A 27,646-nucleotide genomic window follows, 5' to 3' on the forward strand; every position below is an offset into this window, starting at 1 on the left:
TGTTGAAACAAGAAACATTTCGATTTTTCAGGCTAGATTTACAAGGGGATTTAGGTGCTAGTCACAAAACTGAGCAGGGGGAAGAGAAGGACAAGCAGCCAGAAGATGAGCCATTAAGAAATAGGGAAGGTTGTGAAATAAATTTCTGAAGACTTTTCCCTTTTTTTGGTGGAAATATACAAAAACTACATTTTGATCCCTATTAAGGGGGGTGGGGGAACCTAGTGTATGTGTGTACTAAAGCATACGGTACAGCCACTAGGAGCTTCTTAAAGATTGTCACCATACTGAATCCCTCTCCCATAAAGAGTAACTTGTTTTGGTAATATAGGATCACGCCTTCCCCAAAGTTTTTCCTACGTTGACTTATCAACAGCACATATAATGAGAAAAATAAAGAGATGTATTTACACAGTGTGCATCTCTAAGCGAGCTGTGTGCTCCTAAGCATCCCGCAATATCATAACAACTAAAGTGATTTCATAGTCCAAAGTTCAAGCAAATAAAGCCCTAAATCAAGACTGGAGTTTGTTATAACAAAGTAGGTGAAATATAGTATTTGGACATTATACAGGAATGGAAATACAATTAATATGTATACCCTGAATTGAAAGAAAGGCTGTTTGAATGCCACAAAGGGTAAAATCTCTGACGTCCTGTTTATAGTAGGGATCAAATCAGAAAGCCATAAAACAAACACACACACACACACACACACACACACACACACACACACACACACACACACACACACACACACAGAGTCAGGCTCTGGACTGAGATTTATTGCATAGTACTCTTCCCATATACAGCAAGATACCAATTTGGTTACCAGTACCCTTCGGCACAACAAAAATTCCTCTGCAATATTCAGTATCTAAATACGTTAAATTATTAATGGAAAATTTCAGCCAATTAGGATAGAACTGGAATGGCACACAGTACAAACACAAGCTCTGATTGTGCAGTAAGGTGTATTTGGACAGAGCCCAGCACCTGTGCAGAGCAGAACTGCCCGGGGGGGGGGGCAAGTGGGGCAATTTGCCCCAGGCCCTGGGCCCCGTAGGAGCTCCCACGAGAGTTTTTCGAGGCCCCTGGAGCAGGGTCCTTCGCTCGCTTCGGGGGCCCCGGAAAACTCTCGCGGGGTCCAGGCCCCCGGAGCTTCTTCCACTCCGGGTCTTCGGTGGCAGTTCGGTGGTGGGGGGTCCTTCCGCTCCGGGACCCACGGCGGGAGGTCCTTCTACTCCAGGACCTGCCACCGAAGTGTCTTGAAGACCCGTGGCGGGGGGGTCCTTCCACCCTGGGACCTGCTGCCGAAGTGCCGGGTCTTCGGCGGCAATTCGGCGGTGGGGGCCCCCTACCGCCGAAGACCCCAGGCCTCCTGAATCCTCTGGGCAGCCCTGGTGCAGAGTCTAAAGAAGCTGTGCATTAAAGTAAACGGAATTCTGTGCTGGGCTCCACCCGGCCACATCGCCTGCCAGGTTCAATGAAGTGAATGCGATGCACTCAAAAACAATACAGAAATGTGAAAAGTGAGCAGAACAAATTCATCCAGTTACTATTCTGAATCTTGAGCATGGTGCGTAAAATAAATTAGTGGGCACTTAAAAAAAAGTACCAAATATGCAGCTGCTGGCATGATATGAAAAGTCTGGCAGTGATGGGAGAGGGATAAAAAATAATAATAATAAATTAATTAATATATAGCACTTATATAGTGCTTTTCATCAGTAGATCACAAAGAGCTTTACAAATGACGTCAGTATTATTAGCCTCATTTTGCAGATAAAGAAAGTGAGGCACAAATAGATGATGGCACTTAGGAGCCAAAATCCCTTTTGAAAATATTTAGGCTCCTAAATTTTAGGCATTGCAACCCTGAGTGTAGCAATGCCTAGACACCTTCAAAAAACTGGGTCCAAGTGGCATAGTCTGGAACAGAACCCAGGTCTGCTGAGCCCCGGTTCAGTGCTCTATCCACTAGGAAACACTCCATTCCCAGATGACCTAATAGTTCAATTCCATTTCTAATTTCTAGGATTTGGTTATAATTGCATAAATCATTACTCAACCATTTGTTATAAAAATTCAGCAACTTTTTAAAAACAGAAGGAATGACATACTTCAAGAAATTATACTAGGTACCTAAACTAAACTAATCAGGTGGATGAAATAATATGTTATTCTTACCTTCTCTGAAATATATCTTATTTTAGACACCCATGATTATTACTGTAGTTAGCCTGTTCTCAACAGCATCTTACGTAGATATCTTTCTTGAAGAAATTCATACTCAATAAACTTCTTTCTAAAAATATGTAGCTGGTAGGAAAAGGCCAAAAATTACTAAGGGATATTGCCCCTCAGCTAGAATGTATACTATATTATCTTATTTAACAACCTGTTATTTGAACTTCAAAGCCAGGCATCTGGATGTGTTTATGTATGTACTGTATGTCTCACAGTACTAAATGTTAGCTCTATCGATTCAGGGACTGAATTTCGTTCTGATCCATCATTCTGTTTCCTAAACAGCTGATATCTTGCTAAAATTGAATAACTATGTTGCCCTAATTTCAACCACACTAGTTAGAGCTTTATTCTCCCCCTAGCTCTTCCATGGCCTTCCATGTAGGCCCTGGAACAGGCCTGCATATGTGGTTGAGCTATTCCTGAAGCTTGTCCATATCTTGGAATAGTTTTTCATTCATTCATCAAGATGTGCACTGCAGAGTCAAAAGGGCTAGGAGATTTGATCTGAATGAGTTTCTTCTACTCCACTGCACCTTTCCCCAGGGCTTTGTGAGTCAAAAAATCCCAGATCACCATAGCCTAAAATGTATATACACCTCTACCCCGATATAACATGAATTTGGATATAACGTGGTAAAGCAGTGCTCCGGGGAGGGGAGGGGCTGTGCACTCTGGCGGATCAAAGCAAGTTCGATATAACACGATTTCACCTATAACACGGTAAGATTTTTTGGCTCCCAAGGACAGCGTTATATCGGGGTAGAAGTGTATATAAAATCTATTCAGCTCTACAGTGACAACCAGTGGATATCACCCAGCAATACTGCCCTCCCAAAAAATACTTGAATACTCATATTTCTTCTTCATTCGTGTGTAGTGAAAGGAATGGGTCTTGCTCCTGCAGAAAGCAGATCCTCGGCAAATCACTCCTGAAAGTCATGTTCTGATGGTGTAATTTTCTAGTGGAAGCATGCGTAAGGCAGCCTATTCAAGTGATTAGAGCATGAGACTACCACTCAGGAGACCTGGGTTCTATTGCTTATCCAGAGTGAGTAGGGACAAATCACTTAATCACTATGTGCCTCAGTTTCTCCACCTTTGTAAAGTATTTTGAGATCCTAAATTGACATATGCGGTAAGAGCTCAGAATTATTAATATGTGGTGGAATGGAAGGGCATTGAACAAAGGCCAGATTTCAGACTTCCTGTTGGCTCTGCTGCACAATCTTGTGTAATATCTGGATTTTATCCTCTGACTGAGCTGAAATATCCTCCAATTATCACTGAACCTTGAAAGAGGGTAATTTTAGGAGAATAGTGCCTTCGGCAAGCAGACTAGTATTCTCAAATGTATTCCATGTTAATAAATGTATTTGTACTTGGGTTTATTGCTACTGCAATAAAAGACTTTTTGTTCTGGCAGCAGCAAACATAATCTTTTCCTTAAAAAAAAGCATTGATATTATTTGAAAGGGTTTCTTTGACACAAGAAGGGTTTCTTTGATTCTTTGTATCAACAATTCCAGTGCTGGCTAAACTGAATATGTCTTCATAAATAATACCATGGGACATAAATGTATCATTTTAATCATTTTAATCATTTTAGGAGATCACTGATACGTTATTATGTCCCTGTTCTTGGGAAGGGAGAACATTTCCTGGATTAGCTAAGAACAAGGCATGACTTTTATAGTATCTGTTTAGTTAGCCACCAGCCTGAAGAATCTGAGCTAGAGATATTACAAATATTATTTAAAAGTGCAGTTAAAAGTTCCTTCAACAAAGAAGATGACTTTCCAGTTGAACAACAGAGAGGAACGCTTGTTTTCCAAGGAAGTAACTGAACTGAAATGCTTTGAGGGCTTGCTGAAGAAATATATGTACATCTTTCTGATGTCAGACTAGTGTTAGAAATTCCCATCCAAGCACGACCAATGTTTTCAGCTGTATCCTTCTGATAAATTTCCACATTCAAATTAAAGACCTGAGAAACTCTGTAATGTATAGCTAGTGACTTTTATATGACATGAATAACAATTATTCATGTTGAATAAGCCTTGCTATATGAAACACAAAGACACAAAACTCTGTTTTTCTTTTCTGTATGATGCCTGCTCGTCATCTAGGATGATAAACATGGAATCAGGAAACTAACTTAATGTAGAGCTTATTCTTAATAAAGCAGCACAATTTGCCAGGGGCTTTTGTAGAGAGGATGGGGAAAAGCTATTAACCTACATTCCTTTGGTACTCTGCTTTGGCTGGGCTAGGTCTTAGTTACAGTTGGAGGTTCTGGACTTACTGGTTATCTCCAAAAGGAATTATACTAGATAGCTTTGTGAAACAGCCCTCCTCAAGAAATGTATCAATAAAATAGCATTTCTCCAAGTGAACATAGGCCTTGGCTACACTTGCAGCTGTACAGCGCTGTGACGTAAACCTGTCTTCGTACAGCTGAGTAGGGAAAAGCGCTGCAGTCTGTCCACACTGACAGCTGCCAGCGCAGTGGTGTGGCCACACTTGCAACATTTGCAGCTGTGTTGGGAGCAATGCATTATGGGTAGCTATCCCAGCATTCATGTGGCTGCAACGTGCTTTTCAAAATGGGGGGAGGTGGGGTGGATTGTGACAGGGAGTGTGGGGGGAGAGAGAGTGCATTTTGGAGCATGTCAGCTCTCTATTTTGCAAGTTCTGAACTCTCGGCCCCCTGCTCATTCATTTACTCACTCAAAGCAAGCTGCAAACTGTTTGCTTTTCTCTGTGGCACGAGCTTTGAAACCGGCACTTCCGCATTCCTGCAGCTGGTCACAACTATGGAGACAATTGGCCACTTGACAAGGTGATTAGTACAGCGCTGCAAGCGTTTACACTCACACCCGTGAGTTGTAGCCACTCCGCTGCAGCTGTTATTCCTCTCGGAGAGGTGGAGTACCTGCAGCTGTGTACCCAGGGTAATACAGCGCTGTACATGCCTTGCCAGTGTAGCTGGTCAGTGAGTTACAGTGCTGGGGGAGGCTTTACAGCGCTGTAACTTTAGGGTTACCATATTTTGTGCCTCCAAAAGGAGGACACTCCACGGGGCCCTGGCCCCGCCCCCAGCCCCGGGAATTTAATTTGCGGGAAGCCTGGGCAGGTAAGGGGGTGTGTGGGGGGGAGGAGGTGCGGCCCAGGCTGGCCCCCCCGGCGGCGCCAGCCTGGGTCGGATCGGGCCCTGGGGTGCCGGCCCTGGCCCCCGGCCGACCACCCCCGGCCCGCCCAGCACTGCCGGCCGGCCCCCGGCGGCCCAGCGCACCCCCCCGGCTCCCGGCCCCGGCGGCCCAGCGCACCCCCCGGATCCCGGCCCCGGCGGCCCAGCGCACCCCCCCGGCGGCCCGACCCCGCGGCCCAGCGCACCCCCCCCGGCGGCCCGGCTCCCGGCCCGACCCCCCGGCTCCCGGCCCCGCGGCCCAGCGCACCCCCCCCGGCCCCGCGGCCCAGCGCACCCCCCCGGCGGCCCGGCCCGACCCCCCGGCTCCCGGCCCCGCGGCCCAGCGCACCCCCCCGGCGGCCCGGCTCCCGGCCCGACCCCCCGGCTCCCGGCCCCGCGCACCCCCTCGGCGGCCCGACCCCGCGGCCCCGGCCCGGCACTGCGCCCCTGGACCCCGGCCCGGCACCGCGTGCCCGGCCCCGCGACCCCGGCCCAGCCCTCCCTCCCGATTTTCCCGGACATGCCCGGCTTTTGGGGATTTCCCCCCGGACGGGGATTTGAGCCCCCAAAAGCCGGACATGTCCGGGAAAATCCGGACGTATGGTAACCCTAGTAACTTGCAAGTGTAGCCAAGGCCTCACTTTCTCTCTCTCTCTCCCCTCCACTCCTAGCCTTTGTCTCTCTCACATTACAGTCATCCTGTATTTAAGTTTATCTATTTCCCTTAGGCATTCTCAGAACACCCATCACTGAAGAATGTAGATGCCAATGTGCAACTAGTGTCACTAAAGCCTATTATTAATGCCATTGATTTATGTCTCCACTAATGGATCTGTTTTAAACACCTAATTGTCTGATACCCTATAAAGGAGATTCAAAGTTTTTAATCTTTAGACTATGTACCTGTTTACTTTTCCTCCTTTGCCGGTAAACACATGTAAAAGTATATGATATATAATATTTGACTGTAATCTTGTTAATATTTATATGCACTTTTACATAAAAATCAGTACAGATTTATTCACATAAATAAGAAATGATGGTAACACTTACTAAAGACATCTCCTCTAAGGCTTTGTTCATGACCAATCTGGTTCTCAAGGTCCTCTTGTTCTTCCTCCTGTTCCTCCTCTACAGCATCTTCAGTCTCTTTCTCCTCTACATCATATGTCCCTCCAATGTAAACACCATCTTCATAGTCAAAGGATGGCAAGTGAACCTTAGAAGCTGGTGTCATGGCTGGTTCTGGGATCACATTCTTGATCTCTTCATGTTTTTTCACACTGCTCTTGTATGCAAGAAGTTTCTTGATTGTGTCCTTGATGGCTCCAGGGATTCTTGTGACTTCCTTCACCAAATTTTCAGGGATAACTGGAACCAACAATGAAATGTCAAATATACACTTGAAGTAACTGGACCACCCCAGAACCTTAGTGCTTTTAAACCGATAACACACGATCCACTGCAATTTTCAAAGAAACTATATGGCCAAATTCACTGTTGTCATATGTAGGTGGAACATAGAGCTGAACCTGCATACTCTAACCAGTGAACTTGGCCCATAGTACATACAACCTTTCCCCACTGTTTGATTACATTTTAGTGAAAATGTTCTAGTCTTATCTACTGCAATTTAAAAAGCAATACTCAGTAGTGATGGGTGAACGTCAAAACGTTCAATTCAAATGGGCACCCAGAAGTTCAGGAGCTTATCTAGCTTATCATAACTTCCTGCTTTTGCAGGAGTTGCCTAGAAGTCTTACACAAATATTCTGTCTCCAGAGGTTTCCAATATTTCTGCTGCCAGCTGGCCACAAAATACCACAAGAACATCCAGTTTTGTGGTATTTTGGAACTTCTGCCATTGTCCAGAATCCAAAAACTACAGAAGCTGCTGGAAATGAAAAACCATGAGTGTGTATGTGTGTGTGAGAGAAAATATTAACCAAGCTTTTTCAAACCTGAAAAAAAGAGGGAATGGGATTCGAATTTGGGGTGGTTTTGCCCATCCCTCCTACCTAGTAGAGTATAATTAAGCCAAATATCATTTATACTTAGACAGCAAACTACAAAGAACATCACTGGTAAAATTTCCTAAGGGATGCTTTTAAATTTAAGCTGCAGCCCCATTTTTCGTGCAATGTTTTCCTTGGCAATGTTTTGACCTCCAAACTTAAATGTATTTCTTAATTTTTGTTTTTTACATTCCTCTCTCCTGTCTCCATGAACCCCAAACTATGTTGGAATTGCACAAGTGGTGGGGTGGGGGCAGCTTCCTTAAAAGCCCTCTGCTGCATTTCCAGGGGAAGGAGCAGCCAGGATTGCTATCACACCGAGGGTGGGTTGGCAGAGACGGGCATATATTTTCCTTTTGTGAGTAATGACACAGGTAAGGAGCAGGGTTACGGTAGAGGGGGAGATTGGGGCAAGTTTTGTGTCTCTGGGCCTGCGGGGGGAGTGGGTTGGTTATGTAGAGCTGAGATTTTATTTAGAGTGCTTTTGTTTGGCTGTTTTTCTCCCCCTGTGCAGATATTGGGAATTACTTTCCTCTGCACCTTACACTAGTTCATACCCTTTATTCCAACCTTGGTGATGGGGGATTTGGCTCTGATGGATTAGCTGACATCCCTCCCATTTAGGTGTTCACTGGGCAGAGGAGCTTTCACCTCTCTCCTTACTAAGGAAAGCTTTAGATGTTATATCTCAGAATAGGTATCAGAGGGTGGGCCTCATCCTCTGTTGTTGTTAAATGAAAGATTGGTTCTATCTAAAATACTTATATGCCCCCTATTACTGTAGCATCTGAGAGCCTTGCAAGCTTTAATGTATTTAACCTCACAACACCCGTAAGGTGAGGTAGTGCTATTATGACCATTTTACAGATGGGGAACTGAGTCACAGAAAGACAATGTATTTTCCAACCTCACAGAGGAAGCCTAGTGGGACAGGGAATTGAACCCAGGACTCCCAAATCTTAGGCTAGAGCGCTAACCACCAGGTCACCCTTCCTGGTTGATAATAAAACACTGGCCATCCATGATGTGACAAAGGATGAAACTCTGACTTCACACATATGGCAGAGATGTGGTGGGATGACAACACAGGACCAACTTTGGCTAACAGAGACCAGATGGGTATGTGGTAGAGCAGGAACTGAAGGGAATAATTAAAAAGGATGCCATGGCTTAACTGTTTACATCTGACCAAAAGCATAGGAAAGTCACTGCCCCAAAATTACACCTGCTAGTGCTTCTCCATGTGATCTGCAAGTCCCAGGAAAGAGATGGGAACAGATCTGGTGATATAGATCACTCACTGATACAGCAGAAGTTCCTGTACAAGCTGAGGAAGTTCCTACTTATGGCATCAGAGGCACTGAGGGAGACAGTGCCTACGGAGTTTTAAAATCCACACAGATAACAAGTCTTCCAAATCAGCTCAGGACTTTATGGCTGCCATGACAATCCTAGGATTATCCCATGTCATTGTATGTTCCAGCCACACTCTGAATCTGTTTGGGTTAGGAACATACATTGACATGCTTCTTCTGGTTTGAGTTCAGAGCCCCTCTCTCCTGTTGGGGTGGGGGATCTGCTTTCATGGTCTGCCCCTAGAGGTTAATGAGACCTGAGCATTCCAGAGAGTTCTAGAGGAGAAGACTTTCTTGCTCACAGAACACTCTCAGTAGGTTAGCAGAACTTTATTATAGTCTTTGAAGACATTGGGGGTGATGGGGAATGAAGTTTCTTTTAGGAATTTGAGGGATAGGGAGAAGTGGATATTTTCCCCTTTGTTTCTGCTATCTAGTGGTTGTATATCTGGGGAGGGGTATGCTGCTTTTTTTTAATTGCATTTTTAATTGATGGCAAGGATATCTAGAATGGGTTCTCTTTTCTGTGTGTTTCTTTAAATAGTAGTAGCAGAAAAAAAATCAGCAATTACAAATAAAATAATTAAATGTGTAACATGGAGAGTAGGGGAAAAGGTAGATCACATCAGCTCCCCTTTAACACATTGCTATTAGTTTGAATTTGTCCCTTTTTCAAAAGCCCAAAAGTGGCTACATTTTCTTTTTCAATGAACTGTCCCACATAGTTTCTCTGGGAGGTACTTAGTGATGTATTCAGGTTTTATGAGGCTGCAGCTGCAGGTATAAAGCAAACCAGTGCCAATATAAATAAATCAAAATCTCAGATGTTATTTTTCTTTCCTTTGGATAATAGTTCCAGGCTCATTTGCCATACATCTGCATGTCATGACTTTCTTAATGTGTTGCTTAGCAAGCCTTCCCCCTGGAGGATGGTGCTATAAAGAATGTACTGTATAATTTAGCCGATATGGTTCGCTGAGTCTTTACTCAGAACACAGCAAGAAAAATTAACAGGAAAACCCCATTCCCAACAAATTTCCTCTCAACAATCAGTAACACAAAACTCCAGGCTTTTAATAAAGAGCCTGTGGAGGTTTTCAAGTCAAGTCTGACTGCCCAGCAAACCTGAACATCTGCTTTCAGTTTCTGCTTTGAAGCCTTCCTTTTGAAATGAAAAATTCTTATAGCTCAACCTAATAACCTTTATGGTGCCAAAAAGAAAGAAAATAGGGGCAAGGAAACCAACCTACAGATGTGATAAAAATATGGGGACAAAGGTGCACAGTCCACACACCTTTTTGGTTTGTAATAATATTATGAAAAGCTGCATACTCTCATTTTAGAATCACGGGTGAATGGAGGTTGGGCTGGGGGCAGCTTTTTGGAGGTATCACTAATCCTTTTTCCAATCGGATTCCTGTCTTAAAGTAGCCTAAGGTGCTAAATTTAAGCCTTCTTAAGTCTGGATGTCAGCAACAGCTAGAGAGGATCCTTCCCCATAATCATCTGGAAAATCTTATGGTCCCACAACATGTTCTGTAGAATCTACTGTCATCAGAGTTTGCTAACTTCCACATATGGACATCACAGGAAGGAACAGCCTGAGCCTCCATGAGAATGTGGAATGCAGTGGAGAAAGCCAAAGGCCAAACTGCTTAAGACTAAGGCTGTGAGGCTGGAATTTTTGAGAAAAACCCTCAATATATAATCCTATATTTATTGAACACAAACCTTCATGCATTTATCAACAACTTTGATCCATTTCTCCCCTGCCATTCTTTATAAATCTCATATCTGGCAGTATATAGATTAGTACCTGTCAGTCATTCTTTTACATTTTGTGTTTATAATGCCTACAGGAAAATGCATCAGCTTTCAAAGGTACTTTAATTCACAGAGAATTAAAACAAAAGACCTGTGCAAGCAACAATGCCAGTGGAGGCTAAGGGCTAAAAATGATTTTTTTCTGTAAACACGTTCTGTGCAAGATTAAGAAACCAAGGAATTGGTGACTAATGCCGGAGTTAAGCAGGTTGAGTTGGAAAGAACATAGAACAATTGCTAGACTCCAGCTTTTCGTGTGCTGTGCTATACAAACAGGGATGTTGTTCCTGAGAGCAAAAACAAAAAGATGGAGATGTACATTCCTTTCTCTCACATGTGCCTCTGTAACCATGGCTGGGAATTGGTACATAAGAACCAACTGTTCCCAACAGAGAAGAGTGATTGCTGTCAACTCCTATACGCTATATATTGCTTCCTCCTTGACACCTAGCCTCACGTTAGGATTATCACCTGCCAGGTTTTCTAAGAGGTTAGTTTATAAAACAAGTTTATAAACTTCTGTATATAATAGTGAAAGAGTGAGCATGCATGTGTGTGTGTGTATATATATATTCCATAAGGTTAGGAAATTTTAAATTTAAATATAAAATTCCCTAACCTTATGGAAAATTTCTATAGAACTTAGTAGGGATGCAACCACTAGGATTCCAGAGTAATAACTCTAAAAATCTATTGCATGTAGTAGAAAATGCTTCTGTTTCTACAGAATTTTGAAACTATCCTATACATTTCAAAAATTACATAGGTTGGTTTACAAATCCTATAGAAAGACTACCACTCTTCTTTAGGAATTATTGCAAAATAGTCTGACAATGCACAAAAACTTGATATTTCCAAAACTCCCATTAAGACATTTCAAGAGTTGATCCAGGAACAAGCTCATTTAATTTTTAAGATATATACAATTTTAAGTGAAAAAAGATGTTGACAACATTGATGAAAAGATGGTAGAGAGATTTGGCCAAATAAATTGATCTGTATGAATGGGTCTTTTCAGTGTGTGTAGCACATAGAAAAAAATGTATAAATTATTGTACTGATAGCCTCTGACTCCAGTGAAGATGCATAATATTTTTGCTACCAGGGGTTGGTCCTCTTGGAGGGGGTTGTGGGTAAAGGGGTACATATTGCTCATGTTGTGGTTGTGTCCAGGAACTAGGCAGTTTGGGGAAGAAGTTACTAGAGAGTTTCATTTTATGACAAAATGCTAGCATTCTAAAGATCCCTTGACCTGCTTACTTAATGCTCCAGTAAAGGACCTTCATTTTAAACAAAACTGCAAATTAATTTTTTATATTGTTAACAGCTAGACTGTTTTGGACACTATTGGAAAAAATGTTACCCTTCCTCCTATGGTATTGTGATATAGTAAAATATGGATTGTCCTCATAATGGAAGAGCTTTCACATACAAGAGAAGTGCCAAAATGAGGATAGGTACTTAGGAATTTGGTCACCCTCTCTTGTGTATTCAGAGGAAGAGGGCACCCAGCCAGCACGCCAGAACCTTTATCCAAGTTCTTTGAATATTAACCTGATCCTGAATAAATAATGTAGTATGTTAATTGAAACTTTGCCTTAATAAAAAGTTTCAAAATAAATAAATTCCCATTAAAAATCTGACCACCTCGAGTAGGGAAAGAGCGAGACTTAGAGAAACTGCGGCATTTCCACAATACTGGATTACACTTGCCTAAAGCAAGCAGCAAGACTTTCAGCAGGCAATACCTGAGACAGCAAATGGATCACAGTTATTGAATAAAGGATGGTAGCAGTACTGGGCTACATTTTAAACAGAATTAGAAGAGTCTCACAGTGACAGGGTTAGAACAGCTTTTTAAGCTTCTGGAAATCCTGTGATGTTGGCCTATGCTTTGTTGAGGATTGGTGAGTTAGTAGGAAAACAGAGCCAGACTTAGGTTTTTCATGTTCTGAGATGAACAAAATCACCTTGAACAATGTGATATGCTAGACAGAGGGGAGACAAGGACAGTTGTGTTCATGTGCTGCTATTTAGCAACCTAACAAAGAACAACAAGACAAGAATGTAGAGCATGACAGAATGCTGGATGAAAAGTCTAGTTTCAAAGTTAGCACTGCCTTTTCCTTGCTCCTTTAATAACTTAATACAAAGAGTGAATTAAAAGAAGCAGTTCCTGTTTTCCCAGGAATCCATATTGCTTATGTAAAAACTCTTGGGATTCTATTCTCAAATAAAAGACTGAAACACACACATAAGTGTGTGATGAAAGAAATGTACTTCATTAATACACAATCAGAAGTCAGGAGAAACAGAGACCTGACAAAAGCTGTGGACTGGAATAAGATGAAGGCCAGATGTGAGAATGGTTAACAACACCCAACAACACTCAGAAGTGTTGAGAGTCTCTGGGTTAGGCTAAAAGGGGTAAAAAACAAGGGAGATGTCATGCTAGGAGTCTACTACAGGCCACCTAACCAGGTGGAAGAGGTGGATGAGGCTTTTTTTAAGCAACTAACAAAATCATCCAAAGCCCAAGATTTGGTGGTGATGGGGGACTTCAACTATCTGGATATATGTTGGGAAAATAACACAGCGGGGCACAGACTATCCAACAATTTCTTGGACTGCATTGCAGACAACTTTTTATTTCAGAGGTTGAAAAAGCTACTAGGGGGGAAGCTCTTCTAGACTTGATTTTAACATATAGGGAGGAACTCGTTGAGAATTTGAAAGTAGAAGGCAGCCTGGGTGAAAGTGATCATGAAATCATAGAGTTTGCAATTCTAAGGAAGGGTAGAAGGGAGAACAGCAAAATAGAGACAATGGATTTCAGAAAGGCAGATTTTGGTAAGCTCAGAGAGCTGATAGGTAAGGTCCCATGGGAATCAAGACTGAGGGGAAAAACAACTGAGGAGAGTTGTCCCTTTGAAAAACTGCCACTATTAAGGGCCCACAAGCAAGCTATTCCACTGGTTAGGAAAGATAAAAAATGTGGCAAAAGACCACCTTGGCTTAACCACGAGATCTTGCATGATCTAAAAAATAAAAAGGAGTCATATAAAAAATGGAAACTAGGACAGATTACAAAGGATGAATATAGGCAAACAACACAGGAATGCAGGGGCAAGATTAGAAAGGCAAAGGCACAAAATGAGCTCAAACTAGCTACAGGAATAAAGGGAAACAAGACGACTTTTTATCAATACATTAGAAGCAAGAGGAGGACCAAAGACAGGGTAGGCCCACTGCTTAGTGAAGAGGGAGAAACAGTAACAGGAAACTTGGAAATGGCAGAGATGCTTAATGACTTCTTTGTTTCGGTCTTCACCGAGAAGTCTGAAGGAATGCCTAACATAGTGAATGCTAATGGGAAGGGGGTAGGTTTAGCAGAGAAAATAAAAAAAGAACAAGTTAAAAATCACTTAGAAAAGTTAGATGCCCGCAAGTCACCAGGGCCTAATGAAATCCATCCTAGAATACTCAAGGAGCTAATAGAGGAGGTATCTGAGCCTCTAGCTATTATCTTTGGAAAATCATGGGAGACGGGAGAGATTCCAGAAGACTGGAAAAGGGCAAATATAGTGCCCATCTATAAAAAGGGAAATAAAAACAACCCAGGAAACTACAGACCAGTTAGTTTAACTTCTGTGCCAGGGAAGATAATGGAGCAAGTAATTAAGGAAATCATCTGCAAACACTTGGAAGGTGGTAAGGTGATAGGGAACAGCCAGCATGGATTTGTGAAGAACAAATCACGTCAAACCAATCTGATAGCTTTCTTTGATAGGATAACGAGCCTTGTGGATAAGGGTGAAGCTGTGGATGTGGTATACCTAGACTTTAGTAAGGCATTTGATACGGTCTCGCATGATATTCTTATCGATAAACTAGGCAAATACAATTTAGATGGGGCTACTATAAGGTGGGTGCATAACTGGCTGGATAACCGTACTCAGAGAGTTGTTATTAATGGTTCCCAATCCTGCTGGAAAGGCATAATGAGTGGGGTACCTCAGGGGTCTGTTTTGGGACCGGCTCTGTTTAATATCTTCATCAACGACTTAGATATTGGCATAGAAAGTACGCTTATTAAGTTTGCGGATGATACCAAACTGGAAGGGATTGCAACTGCTTTGGAGGACAGGGTCATAATTCAAAATGATCTGGACAAATTGGAGAAATGGTCTGAGTTAAACAGGATGAAGTTTAACAAAGACAAATGCAAAGTGCTCCACTTAGGAAGAAAAAATCAGTTTCACACATACAGAATGGGAAGAGACTGTCTAGGAAGGAGTACGGCAGAAAGGGATCTAGGGGTTATAGTGGACCACAAGCTAAATACGAGTCAACAGTGTGATGCTGTTGCAAAAAAAGCAAACATGATTCTGGGATGGATTAACAGGTGTGTTGTGAGCAAGACACGAGAAGTCATTCTTCCGCTCTACTCTGCTCTAGTTAGGCCTCAGCTGGAGTATTGTGTCCAGTTCTGGGCACCGCATTTTAAAAAAGATGTGGAGAAATTGGAAAGGGTCCAGAGAAGAGCAACAAGAATGATTAAAGGTCTTGAGAACATGACCTATGAAGGAAGGCTGAAAGAATTGGGTTTGTTTAGTTTGGAAAAGAGAAGACTGAGAGGGGACATGATAGCAGTTTTCAGGTATTTAAAAGGGTGTCATAAGGAGGAGGGAGAAAACTTGTTCACCTTAGCCTCTAAGGATAGAACAAGAAGCAATGGGCTTAAACTGCAGCAAGGGAGGTCTAGATTGGACATTAGGAAAAAGTTCCTAACTGTCAGGGTGGTTAAACACTGGAATAAATTGCCTAGGGAAGTTGCGGAATCTCCATCTCTGGAGATATTTAAGAGTAGGTTAGATAAATGTCTATCAGGGATGGTCTAGACAGTATTTGGTCCTGCCATGCGGGCAGGGGACTGGACTCGATGACCCCTCGAGGTCCCTTCCAGTCCTAGAATCTATGAATCTATGAAAACCCCTTTAGGTAAAGGTAAAAGGGTTACAATTTTTGTAGGTTCTAAGAGGCAGTTCAGAAACACACTTCAACATGCCATTCAAATCTACAAACAGAGGCAAAAGTAAGCCTGAAGTACCACGGACAGTATCATGGAATCATAGAAGATTAGGGTTGGAAGAGACCTCATAAGGTTATCTAGTCCAACCCCCTGCTCAAAGCAGGACCAACCCCATCTAAATCATCCCAGCCAGGCTTTGTCATGTATACATGCAGTATTCTGTATGCAGTTCACTGTAGTAGCCATGTTCCATTCTATATATAGATTAAAAAACACCAACCCACATCTGGATTTTACATTTATTAACATCTGTAATTATTCAATGATTTTAAGAGGTTTAGCCACACTATTCTCATTACAAGCAATGAGAGCTACCTGGCTAACCTCTCACATAACACTTTGATTTATCATGCATTAGTAAAATCTAATGCCATTGCAATGGAAAATCATTCATAGTATTCTGTAGAAAACTGTTATCCAGACCTAGTGATTCCTCTCCCAAATATGGTATAGTTTTAGGACTAATCATGCAAGATACCAAGTACCCTAAGCTACCAGGGTGAAATCCTGACCCTAATGAAGTCAATGGCAAAACTCCCATTGACTTCAATAAGTCCAAGATTTCACTCCCATTGCCTTTTGAATTGGGAGCACTTAGCTGCTCAGTATAAGTCTGTATGTCTATTTTGCTGTCAGCTGCTACACACGTCTCTTTTAGCACCAATGCTGTCCAGGTTTGCCCTCCCACTGAGTACGTTTTAGATTATTTTCTCTACTTAGACTTGCATACATTTTCCCAATTGAACTCTCATTTTATTCCTTTCTGTCCATATTTCTAATTTCTCTATTTATCTGTGTTATTTCTCTGCTCTCTCTGGAGTTCATACCTCCTAATTCACTATCCTCTGCAAATTTTAATAATGTGCTACTTTTTATCCCTCTTCTGGATAATTAAACTTCAGTAAGTTAGGACAGAATACTAGAAACTATTGTAGTGAACAGTCCCAGACTAGCAGAGAGATGGAGTAGATGGTCTAACAGGATTTTTCAGTCTCTAACATTGATGATTCTATAGGACTAGCCCTTGTAGAATGTGCAATAACCACCACATATGCTCAAAAATTCTTCCTTTGTTCTCATTCAAGTAACTTGTAAAATGTAACAGAGTGATGCATATTCATCTTTGAAATATTTCTGTTTAAGTAAAAATAACTCATGCATAGATTTGGTCAGAAAATAGGGTTCCCCTGATGAAAGATTTAAGCTTTTCTTAGAAAAATTGAAAACCTTTGACACAGAAATTTTCAATCAAAATGAAACATTTTGACATTTCTGCATCAATTTTTGTTTTGTTTTGTTTGTGGACCCAAATAGAAACATTTTGTTTCAGTTTGGTTTGACGTTAGACTGTATTGTAAGGCAAACTACGTCTCCCATGATGCTCCATAATGTCCCCTCTTGCTGAACTACTGGGGTGCATCAAGGGTGATGAAGTCTGGCTGGGGAGCCCTGCCTGTAGGGGAGAATATGGGCATGAGGCACCTGAACTACAACTTCCATGAGAGACTGAACTTCCAAATCTAAATTTTCAGATTTTGGTCAAAGAATTTTTGTTTGTTTGTTTTTTTTAATGAAAAGTCAATATTTTCCACAGAACATAGATACTTCTCATGAAAAAATTTAATTCAGTCAAAAATCCAATTTTCCATGAAAATATAGTTTCAATGGAAAATTTTCAACTAGCCATATTTATGCAAAAGTATCAATTTCACTTTTGTCTTGTGTTTAAAGTACTATAAAGGTGCCCAGTGCTACCATGGTAGGTACTAAGGACCATTAAAAGTGTATGGAAAACTCCCCTCTAGGGTGCGTTTCACAGGATTGTCCCAGTTTTGAGCAAGCTAGGTTTTCACTGTATTTACACTGAGTTTTGATGTTACACTTAGAAGATGTTGCAACATCATAATTTGTCCCAAAGGACAAACTTGTAAAACTGTCAACTCAAAGTAGAATTCAGTATATTTTGCTACAAGTTCTGGCAGTATACTTTTTTCCTCTCTCTCTCTCACACACACACACACACTCACTCTCTTTTGGCATGTCAGAGTCATGCTCTTAAACCGAACTATGTACAAAATCTGACCAAAATTAGATATTTTTGCTTGATCCTGGGTAAATCAGTTTGATGTGGTCCAAATTTCTGAATCTTTAGCTGTCATGCAAGTCAGATTTACCTGATGGAAAGGTATGTCAAACAGTGATGACAAAGTTGGGATAAGATTAACGCTGTAATCTTCACACCCTTTCAATGTTGACTACATTCTTGTCATTGGCAACTTTGAAGGTGTAGTTAGTATATAGTGTTCACTGAACTTGAAAACTGTTCTCCATGGCCATATACCTTTGCACTAGCATTAAAAAATTAAAGACAATGGGCCAAATTCAGCCCTGAAATAGTAGTGTCCTTATTGACTTCACTCATGTTGGGTCTGAGTTGAGCCTAACAGATTCAGTACTGATGCAAAAAAAGGATTCTGCATAAATTGTCACTATGTACAGCATCTAGAACATGATAGGTGCTAGTCAGCTTTTTAAGGCATCATTGCAAGGTTTGAGATACCACAGTAACGGGAATAAGAACCTGTATAGAATATAACGTCACAGCACATTTTGGTGGTGCTAGTGTAATATAAATAAATAATAGAATTACATAGAATCAGTGAAATGCAGGGCTAGAAGGGACTTTGAGAGGTCCAGCTGAGGGAGGTCCATACCCAATCACCTAAAGTTTAAAAGGATTAATGGAGCAGGACCCATGGAAAGGGCTACTGTGACATACAAAGTAGATAAGAGCTTATCAGAATATTTTCACAACATTCTTCCTCTGATGAATGGAAACATTTTCAGATCTCCTCTGAGGATTATTGAATTAAGTTGTAGGAGAAACCTTCCCCAGAAAATAAAACGGTGCACTTAAATAGGCTGCTCTTGTCTTTATGTTTAATTTTTTCTTTTTTGGAGGATCATTTTCATTTAGGAGTTGGCATACACATCTCTGTGGACAGAAGACATAAGACAAAACTATAAACAAAAACATTTTAGCACGAAAAGCAAGCCCTGTTCCCTCCACACCCATTTTACCTGAGCTTGTTTGCAATTCTTCTAGAAAGGTCTGAATAGTTCAAGAGGCCAAGCCTTTGAGGAAAAACTGCAGCAGATTTCTTTAGAGAGAGAAGATAGATAAGACCATATTCTGCTCACCATTACATCAGTGGGATTCCACCAGTGTAACAGAACATAATTTGGCCAAAAGAATACTTTTATTATATATGCAATAAGAGATTACTCTTGTAATATGTGTGTGACTTCAGTGGGAGTTTTGTCTGGCTAAGAAATAAAGGACTGGGTTCTAATAATCATCCTATAGTTACCTGAGAAGAGTAAAAGCAATGCACCTCCAGGGATCAGCAGTTACTTACCAGAACATTCAAATCCACTACCTCTGTAGCCCTGTTTACATTTGCACTTGAAGGATCCCTGAGTATTGAGGCACCCTGCATGGACGTTACACTTGTGTATACTTGCAGCACATTCATTTATATCTAGAAAAGGGATACTTCAGTGAAAATTTCAGTCAGTCATCTGTTTTCAGACAATTTAAGCACCAGCATCAGAACAAGAATGTCCTGAAACCACCACTAACAGAAGAATCCGCTCTGGGTATGGACTCTTGCTTCTTTCTCAAGACCACAACTTTTGGCCTCCGTTTCTGAGCATGACTTTTAGTACAATAATTGTAGGGCCTGCTCCTGGTCCTAGTGAAGTCAATGGAGGTTTTGCTTATGCCTTCAGTGAGAGCAGGATTGGGCCCTGAGATTGTAAATGTTGCTCTCCTAACAAAATACAAAGGGCCCATGAGAATAAGCATGACTGTGATGAAATGCAGTCATTTTGGCCCTAGTTCTGCCCTCCTTGCATGGAATAGCACCTCACTCCAAGAACAATCCATTGCAAGTAAGGGTGGCAGAACTGTGCCTGTAGATTGTAAGATCCCTAGGGCAGGGGGTTCTTGTATTTGTTTGAGAAGTGCCAGGCATTTACAGAATGCTGCTGGAAAATATAATTGAGCTATTCCGTAAGCCATTATGTTAAATTGACATCAGAACATTTTAAACAGTGGCAGTAACTGATTTAATTGTTTTGTTCCATTTGATTTTGCCACTGAATGGCACAAGAGCTTTTCTGGTTTCTCCCACATGAGGGAGCTAAGTTCTTACAAAGTTAAAGTTTTGCACCCATGATTCATACCGGGCAGGTCAAAGGTACAGATGCAAAGCATGGCTCAGCGTGGACAAACATGTAACAGAGAGAACTCTGCATCAAACGGCTGATGTATTTGTCAATAAGATTCAGACCTGCAAGCTTTAGGCCAGGTCTCACCATTTTGTCTATGCACATACATACATAAGGAGGTGGGGGGAAGGATATCCTTTTCAGTTTTAAGTCTCCTGGGATTTGAGTACAACAGGAAACCAAGACTCCACTCCGAAATCTGCCTTAAAAAACCTCTCAAAAAACAAGAGGACATTAGTTCTCTTTTGTATGTGCTCAGTGTAATTCCAATTCTCTCAGGCCCTTACAACTGTATCATTAGAGCAACATTTTTCAATGCCTGCCACATCAACTACAAATTTGGTCTTCTTACGCAATATGTGAGGCCTCTAGTTAATGGACTGCAGCAGGGGACTAGGGAGGTTTGACATTTGTTTTTGCATCTGTGTATGTTAAGATGACTTAAGAGTATTTTCATCTGTATTTGTCTCTGCATCTGAAAGATCAGAGATGTAACACAGTTCTTCAGAGTAATTAAAACCTGCTTTTTCCAGCCAGTTATTTTTTCTTATTTGAGCTGGACAACCAAACATCTCTTTCCATTGCGTTACAACTTAATGAAAGCATCGGAAGCTGCACCTCACTATGCTGATCAGAGCCAAAAAATTAATTTACCCCTTTTGGTTTTAATCCAAACAAGCGAGCTTTCAATTAGCAGCCTTAAATCAAAACTGAGCACTCCCTTGTAATCCATTGTTCCCTTGTTGCAGACTTGATTACAAATAACTGTACATCTTGTGTGAAATCTCCTAGAGAGGTCTTGGCAAGAGAAGGCAATATAAATTGCAGTTGCCATTGTAAATTTTCATTGATATCATTATATATAGTTTTTCAGTCATCAGGCTGCAGAGATTAGTCAGTGTCCCAAGGAGGGTTCTAAATGATATTTTACATCTGGTTCTGAGCTGCACTCTCAAGCAGAAGCCAATATTCATGCTTAAAGCAAAATCCACTGATCACCATGCAATAACATGAAAGATATACATTGAGGAAAGGGAAGAGACAAACCAACCTTGTGCCTAAATCTTACCTACACAGTCATAATGGCCTCTGACATATTTCAGTTCATAACCAATCTGACACTTGCAATAGTAGCTTCCAAATGTGTTGACACATCTGCGGTTATAAGAGCAAATAGCTTTGCCAGTGGAGCACTCGTCAATATCTAGGGCAAGGAAAATGGAAATTCGTAAGATCAAGCAGAAACAAATGCAGTGCTAGTTGTCACTTGCAAGGTGTGCTTTGGTCACAGCTGTCACTGGAACCACACGTTTCAAAATGTCCATGTTATAAAACATGTCCTGTGACTTTTATATTTGGGGATTGTTTTGCATATGATTGCGTGGTATGATGGTAACAGTAAAGCCAAGTTCACTGAAAACCTTGAGAGCTGCCAAATTAAAAATTCGGTTGTGTGAAAGGCTGGGAGATAGCAGGAACCATTAAAGGTAATGGTTTGTCATATGGTCATGGAATATGCGTTGGGGAGGGAAGTACTTCAGATTGTGATTTCTCTTCTGGTGCGGGGCAGTTGGGAAGAAACAGCAGAGGACTCTTAAGATAAGGCCTTTTGCAGAGGTGGGAAAGCATCAGTGAAGAAAAAAAACAGCAGTTTTCTCTCCTGATTTCCTGCACTGCTGCTTGCAGGGGTAAATCCTTTGGCTCTGACAGAAAAGTATGAAATTATGAGTAGAACTCAGGCTGGAAGTCGTGAGTCCCGGGGGGTAGCAGACAGCTGTCAGGGGCATGCGACCACCCTGCCCTTCCCAATAAATGGGAAAGGGGCCCTGATATGGAAAATGCCTGAGAACCACTGTTTGAAAGATTCTTCAGTGATCTGGAGTGGCTATATGTTAAATTGGTTTTAATTTTTTTTCTTATTGCAAAATGAAGTAACATTTTCATTAAAATAATGCAACTGGTGACATATGGCATTTAAAAATTGATGGTATTTGCCTTCCCTTTCCCTCCCACAACCCCACATGACCAAACTGTGACATTAGATAGAATTTGCCATGACAAACCACTATCCTTAACTACAGTAACTCCTCGCTTAACGTTGTAGTTATGTTCCTGAAAAATGCAACTTTAAGCAAAACAATGTTAAGTGAATCCAATTTCCCCATAAGAATTAATGTAAATGGGGGAGTTAGGTTCCAGGGAATTTTTTTTCACCAGACAAAAGATTATTTTTTTATTATATATATATATATATATACACACACAAATACACCATATAAGTTTTATATATATATACACACACAAATACACCATATAAGTTTTAAACGAACAATTTAATACCATACACAGCAATGATGATTGTGAAGCTTGGTTGAGGTGGTGGAATCAGACGGTGGGATATTTCCCAGGAAACGTCTTACTGCTAAATGCTGAACTAGCACTCGGCTGAGCCCTCAAGGGTTAACACATTATTGTTAATGTAGCCTCACACTCTACAAGGCAGCACGAATGAAGGGAGGAGACAAAGCATGATAGAGAGAGACAGAGAGACACACTGTGTGTGTGTGTGTGTGTTTGTGTGAGAGAGACACGTGCATTGCCCCTTTAAGTATGCTGACCCCACTCTAAGTACATTGCCTTTTTAAGTAGGTCAGCAGCTATGGCCAGCAAGCTCCCTCCATCCTGAGCCCGGTTGTTTCCCTCCCCCCTCTATGGAGATGGGATACAGGAGCAGGGGGAGGGGGATACCCTGACATTACCCCTCCCTTCCCCCCTCCCCCCGCACAGCAAGCAGGAGGCTCCCAGGAGCAGTTCCAAGGCAGAGGGCAGGAGCAGCACATAGCAGTGGGGGAAGGGACACCTGAACTGCCTGGCAATTGCTAGCCTGCTGGGCGGCTGCCGCACAGGGAACTTAGGGGAACTGATAGGGGGGTTGCTGGCCCACCCTGGTTTCAAGCCCCCACTAGCTAGCTCCAACAGGCTGCTTTTTCTGCAAGCAGTGGACAAAGCAGGAGGCTGCCAAACAACGTTATAAAGGAGCATTGCGCAACTTTAAACGACCATGTTCTCTAAGTGATCAGCAATGTAACAACGAAACAAGGTTAACCGGGACAACATTAAGTGAGGCGTTACTGTATTATTATTACTTATGTAGCATTGTGAAGTGGTATATTAAATGCATCTGACACCACAGTCAAATATCCAAACCTGATGGTGTAGGCCAGGGATCGGCAACCTTTGGCACGTGGCCATCAGGGAAATACGCTGACGGGCCGGGATGGTTTGTTTACCTGCAGTGTCCACAGGTTCGGCCGATCACAGCTCCCACTGGCCATGGTTTGCCGTTCCCTTGGCCCGCACTGCTTCCCGCGGCCCCCATTGGCCTGGAATGGCGAACCTTACATTAAACTAAACATTTCCTGTTGGGCTGCTTGTCTATTGTAAGTACTTACATGATCCCTACTACTTTGGTATCTGAGCCTTGCACAATATTTAATGTATTTATCCTCACAATACTCCTATGAGGTTGGAAGTACTTTTATCCCCATTTCACAGATGGGAAACTGAGTCACAGAGCAACCAAACAACTTGCTCCAGGTCACACAGGAGGTTTGTGACAGAGAAAGGAATTGAATACTGATCTCTCAAGTCCCAGGCTAATACTCCAACCACTGAACCATCCTTCCTTTTGCTCATGTTTACACCATTTCTATTGGAGCATTACATTTATCTAAACTCCTTTTTAGTGTTTTAAGGTGTATGCTGAATGTACCGAGATACTTCATAAGCTAAACAAACATATGAAACAATCAAAACGGATGTATGAATAGCTAAAAGAAAGATTTAGGAGAAGCTCTAGACTTGTCTGTTGTATTTAAACACATGCTTCCTGACTGTCTGCCTTCAAATAGCTCTTAAATAATTCAAACAAATGTTAATAATAAAACTATAATGGGAGGCTGGTTAGGGAATCCTGCTGATTCACCCCAAAACAGGACATTTCCAATCACATTCATTTCATTTTCAAGGAAAGAAACACGGTTCCCATCATGGCATGTTTATGGTTTGGAAGCTGAGCCAAATGTCCATATGGGTTCACTCTATAGCTCACAGAGCGATAAAACACTCAGGTCATGTGAAATTTGTGTATGGCGTGCTGTTGCAGCTGTGTGTCAAAAGGACAACTCCTATGGTAACTGTCTCTCCTTAGAAAAAGTGTGTCTAGGTTGACGTGCTTAATTGATCTGTTGCTTGAAAGGCTCTGCATGTTTTTTTGCCTATATAGTTACAATTCATTTCCTGTGTGTTTGACATGTTAAACCTCTCCAAGATTCAAAATATTCTTTGGGCTGCAGAGTGCATTCCTATAAAATGTATTTCTCAGCAACATCTGAAATTGAATAGCTACTGTATTCCTCTGCTCCTATCAGATATCGCCTGCACAGCTGTTCTTTATAATCTGGACCCCAACCCAAACCATTTGTAGTGTGATCAGATACAATTGTGATAGGCACTGTGTACGTGCATGAAATCATCATCATCAACTCCTCTATGTCAGAGACATTTTCACAAGTAATACTGTACATGCAAGAGGAGGTATTTCTACTGTATCTTTGGGTCAATCACAGAAAATACAGCTTTCTTAGTTATGAGTGGAGCTATGTGAAGTTTTTTTGAATGAAAAGTTGAGTCAACAAAACGTGTAGTTGCAGTCAACCTGAAACTATATGGAAAATGTCACACAAATAATTTCAGCCATTCAGAAAACAGCCAGAGAAGTAGAAGAAAGAGGAGTTGGTGCTGTTGCTCATGTCTGTTCCCTACCCCTCATAATCTTTAGTCCAGTGGCTAGGGCACTTAGCTGGGATGTTGGGGCCCCATGTTTGAATCCCTGCTCTGCAACAAAACCAAGATAGACTTTTTCATTTCACCACAAATTCAAAAACAAATTCAGATTCAGTTCAACCTGAATTAAATTTGTTTTTCAGTGTTTTGGAACTACTATCAAACTGGAAAAAAAAATCAATTATTGCCCAGCTCTAGTTATGAGTTTCAATCATCTAAAGTTGCCTGACTGGAATGGAAGTTACATAAACTCTCAGCGCATTTTTGTGGGATACAGAACTAGTCTTGGAATGGCAAAATTGCGAAGTTTGCAGATGCCTGGTGCACCTAAATCTCTTGCGGAAGCTTGCAAATGAACTTGTGTGCCTAATGATTTTTGTTGTGTGAAATGGAGTACAGTGTTCTGAAAATAAGTTTTTCTGATAGTCTCAAGCCAGTGGCACAGACAAACCTGAAGGAGTTCTTTTGCCCTCCCTTTAAGAAGACATAAGTATGAAGTTTAAGATTTCTGCTGTGTATCTAGTGCATGCTGTTGACTATGTTCCCTCTTAAAATGAAATAAGTATCCTTAGGGTTACCTTAAATGAAATAAAATGACCTTTGAATGTACAGATAACCTAACTGAAACAAGTGGTGATCTTCAGACAGAAACAAAGTGGAAGCCTTGCAGTCAGCTCTAAATATGCTATACAACTAGCAGTGGGCCCCCAGGTCCCAACTGTGGGGTCAATTGTGGCTTTGCCATGAGCCCTGAGCAAGGGGCTGTGCATTGTTGGGAAGGAGATTCCTATTTTACTTCTGCGCTGTTGGTCATTCGTCAGTGATGAGACTGACCTTTGGATCTTAAGCACATTACTATTCTTTCCTATGTTCTGAAAACAGTAGGGATAATTTCTTTGTCACACACTGAAAACAAGAGGCCCTAACCTTGAGCCTGCGAGGAGGGATCAGTAGTCCAACACCAGCTGCCATACAGAATTTTTTAAGATTCAGGACTTGATTCTGAATGGGCTCTGCAGAAAAAATTGAGAGTAGGAAAAAAAAAATCACGCCACACATACCTATACACGTCCTTCCATTTGGTCCCAACTGAAGTCCAGTTGATGGACACAAACACCGCACCTCCTCTTTGACTTCTTCGCATCCATACTGGCAGTTCACCATAGCACATGTCCTGGAATCTGAAGACAAAACACACCCTTCTTGGAATCTAGACTGGAACAAGACCAGCCCTTTTCCTAAACTAAAAGACACAAATAAGTGCCAACTCCAAAGATCAAAATGCAAAATATCAAGTACAGCAAAATAAATCAACCAACTGTCATCACCTCAGTAGTGTTGCAGTAGGGGGATAATATCCCTAAACATAACATGTCCGTTCTCCCCACTCCACCCCCACAAACTGCTAAGTAGCCCAGCTTGTGACAGATTCAGGGCTGCCCCATGTAACTAATGTACCCCCATTCGTCTGCTTCTATGATAGAGCTGGGTGAGTGGTTGTACAAAAGACCTGGACAAGCATACCATGAATCTGTATTCCTCTGTCCAAAGTCCCAGTCAACTCAGGACTCTCTCTTCTGGGCCCAAGAGTATCTGTCTACTGAGCCAGTCCACATTCAACTCATAGGGCAGTAGATGGTTACAGAACATTATGGTGACCTTAATACCTGGTCTCATCAGGGGAACCACCACCACCTGCTGCCAGACCCTCTTACCCTGCACCCTTGCGTACACCCTCCAAAAACCTTTCCATTATCTCATTTGACCATTAGCACAAATAGATTTCCCTGTATGCAGGTAGATTGATCACTGCTACCAGATTCACTGAAGAGAACTGCATACCCCTCAAATCAGTGTGTTCACCAATACATCCCTCTGCAGCATGGGGTGACCCAGACCCACCACTGTGAACCATAACTGTACTCTGTATTTCTCTGCTATTTCCACCCTGTAGCCCCCACTTGTTCACCCCAAACAGCCTCCCATGACTCCCCACCCTCCAGATCAATCCCAAGCCCCACACTTTCTAGGCTACGTCCTTGCCTCACATTGCCACCCACAGCAGCAGCACGGGATTCAAAGGGCTGTTTGCGAGCCACTGTTGTAAGGTCTGAGGCCTTTTTCTGCAGTCGTATTAGGAGAGCAGCAGCCATGAACCAAGAAGCAGAAAGTCACATCCTCATACTCCACCTAAATTACATTAACACAATGTAATATCAGGCTGTTCAGAAGGCGCTCCTGTCCCAATAGCACCCACCCACTCACCAGACAATGAAACAGATCTTAAGATGTTTAAAGAAAACTTTGTTTGATAGCATTCGCTCTGGCAAGGAATCGCTTATTCTTGAGGGTGATTGTGAAATCTCTACTTCTTTATTGTTTTGCCTTTTTGGTCCCTACTTCTCCATTGTTTATCTGTGTGGTTTCTGTTCGGTTCTTTGATTGTTTGTTGCAGAACTAATTTTGCAAGATTTAAATCAACTAAGGTGGTGGGGTCTGATGGGGTAAAAAATTGTTTCGTAATGGGCTAGGATTGTAATACTGTTTTGTAATACTTTAGTTTAAAATGCTTGGTTAAGGTCCAGCTAAGCAGGACTCAAGTTTCACTATATAAACTGGGGTCCAAAAGGAAGTTCTTTGGAACCAACTCCAGGACACAGCCCAAGGTCAGAGCTGTCAGACCTCAACACCCTACCAACTATATTGTGCAGAAGCTGGAGTCCCCAGATGACCTGATCCTGACCACCAGGAAAAGTTCATCTGCTTTATTGGGAGTGGTGAC

At 41.9% G+C, this 27,646-nt stretch overlaps 1 protein-coding gene and 1 long non-coding RNA gene across 8 annotated transcripts in view; one reads left to right on the top strand and one right to left on the bottom strand.

Annotated features, from left to right (window-relative positions):
- The window catches only part of EGFL6 (EGF like domain multiple 6), a 69,877-nt gene that overhangs the window by 17,390 nt on the left and 24,841 nt on the right, over positions 1 to 27,646 (bottom strand). For 4 of the 6 annotated variants that reach the window (XM_042840169.2, XM_008172067.4, XM_065580651.1 and 1 more), the window contains 4 exons: positions 25,926 to 26,045; positions 21,089 to 21,223; positions 19,146 to 19,268; positions 6,494 to 6,811 (listed from right to left, as the gene is read on the bottom strand). In XM_042840169.2, coding sequence (XP_042696103.2) covers positions 6,494 to 6,811; positions 19,146 to 19,268; positions 21,089 to 21,223; positions 25,926 to 26,045 — 696 coding nt within the window. The remainder of the gene's footprint in view (positions 1 to 6,493; positions 6,812 to 19,145; positions 19,269 to 21,088; positions 21,224 to 25,925; positions 26,046 to 27,646) is intronic. The other 2 variants (XM_065580650.1, XM_024108761.3) reach the window with 1 other exon arrangement.
- The window catches only part of LOC101939332 (uncharacterized), a 206,828-nt gene continuing 190,216 nt past the window's right edge, over positions 11,035 to 27,646 (top strand). For both annotated transcript variants that reach the window (XR_010597641.1, XR_255311.4), the window contains exon 1: positions 11,035 to 11,124. This is a non-coding gene — a long non-coding RNA (uncharacterized LOC101939332). The remainder of the gene's footprint in view (positions 11,125 to 27,646) is intronic.

The sequence above is a fragment of the Chrysemys picta genome, chromosome 1 (assembly GCF_011386835.1).
Source record: "Chrysemys picta bellii isolate R12L10 chromosome 1, ASM1138683v2, whole genome shotgun sequence".
Taxonomy (NCBI): Eukaryota; Metazoa; Chordata; order Testudines; family Emydidae; genus Chrysemys; species Chrysemys picta.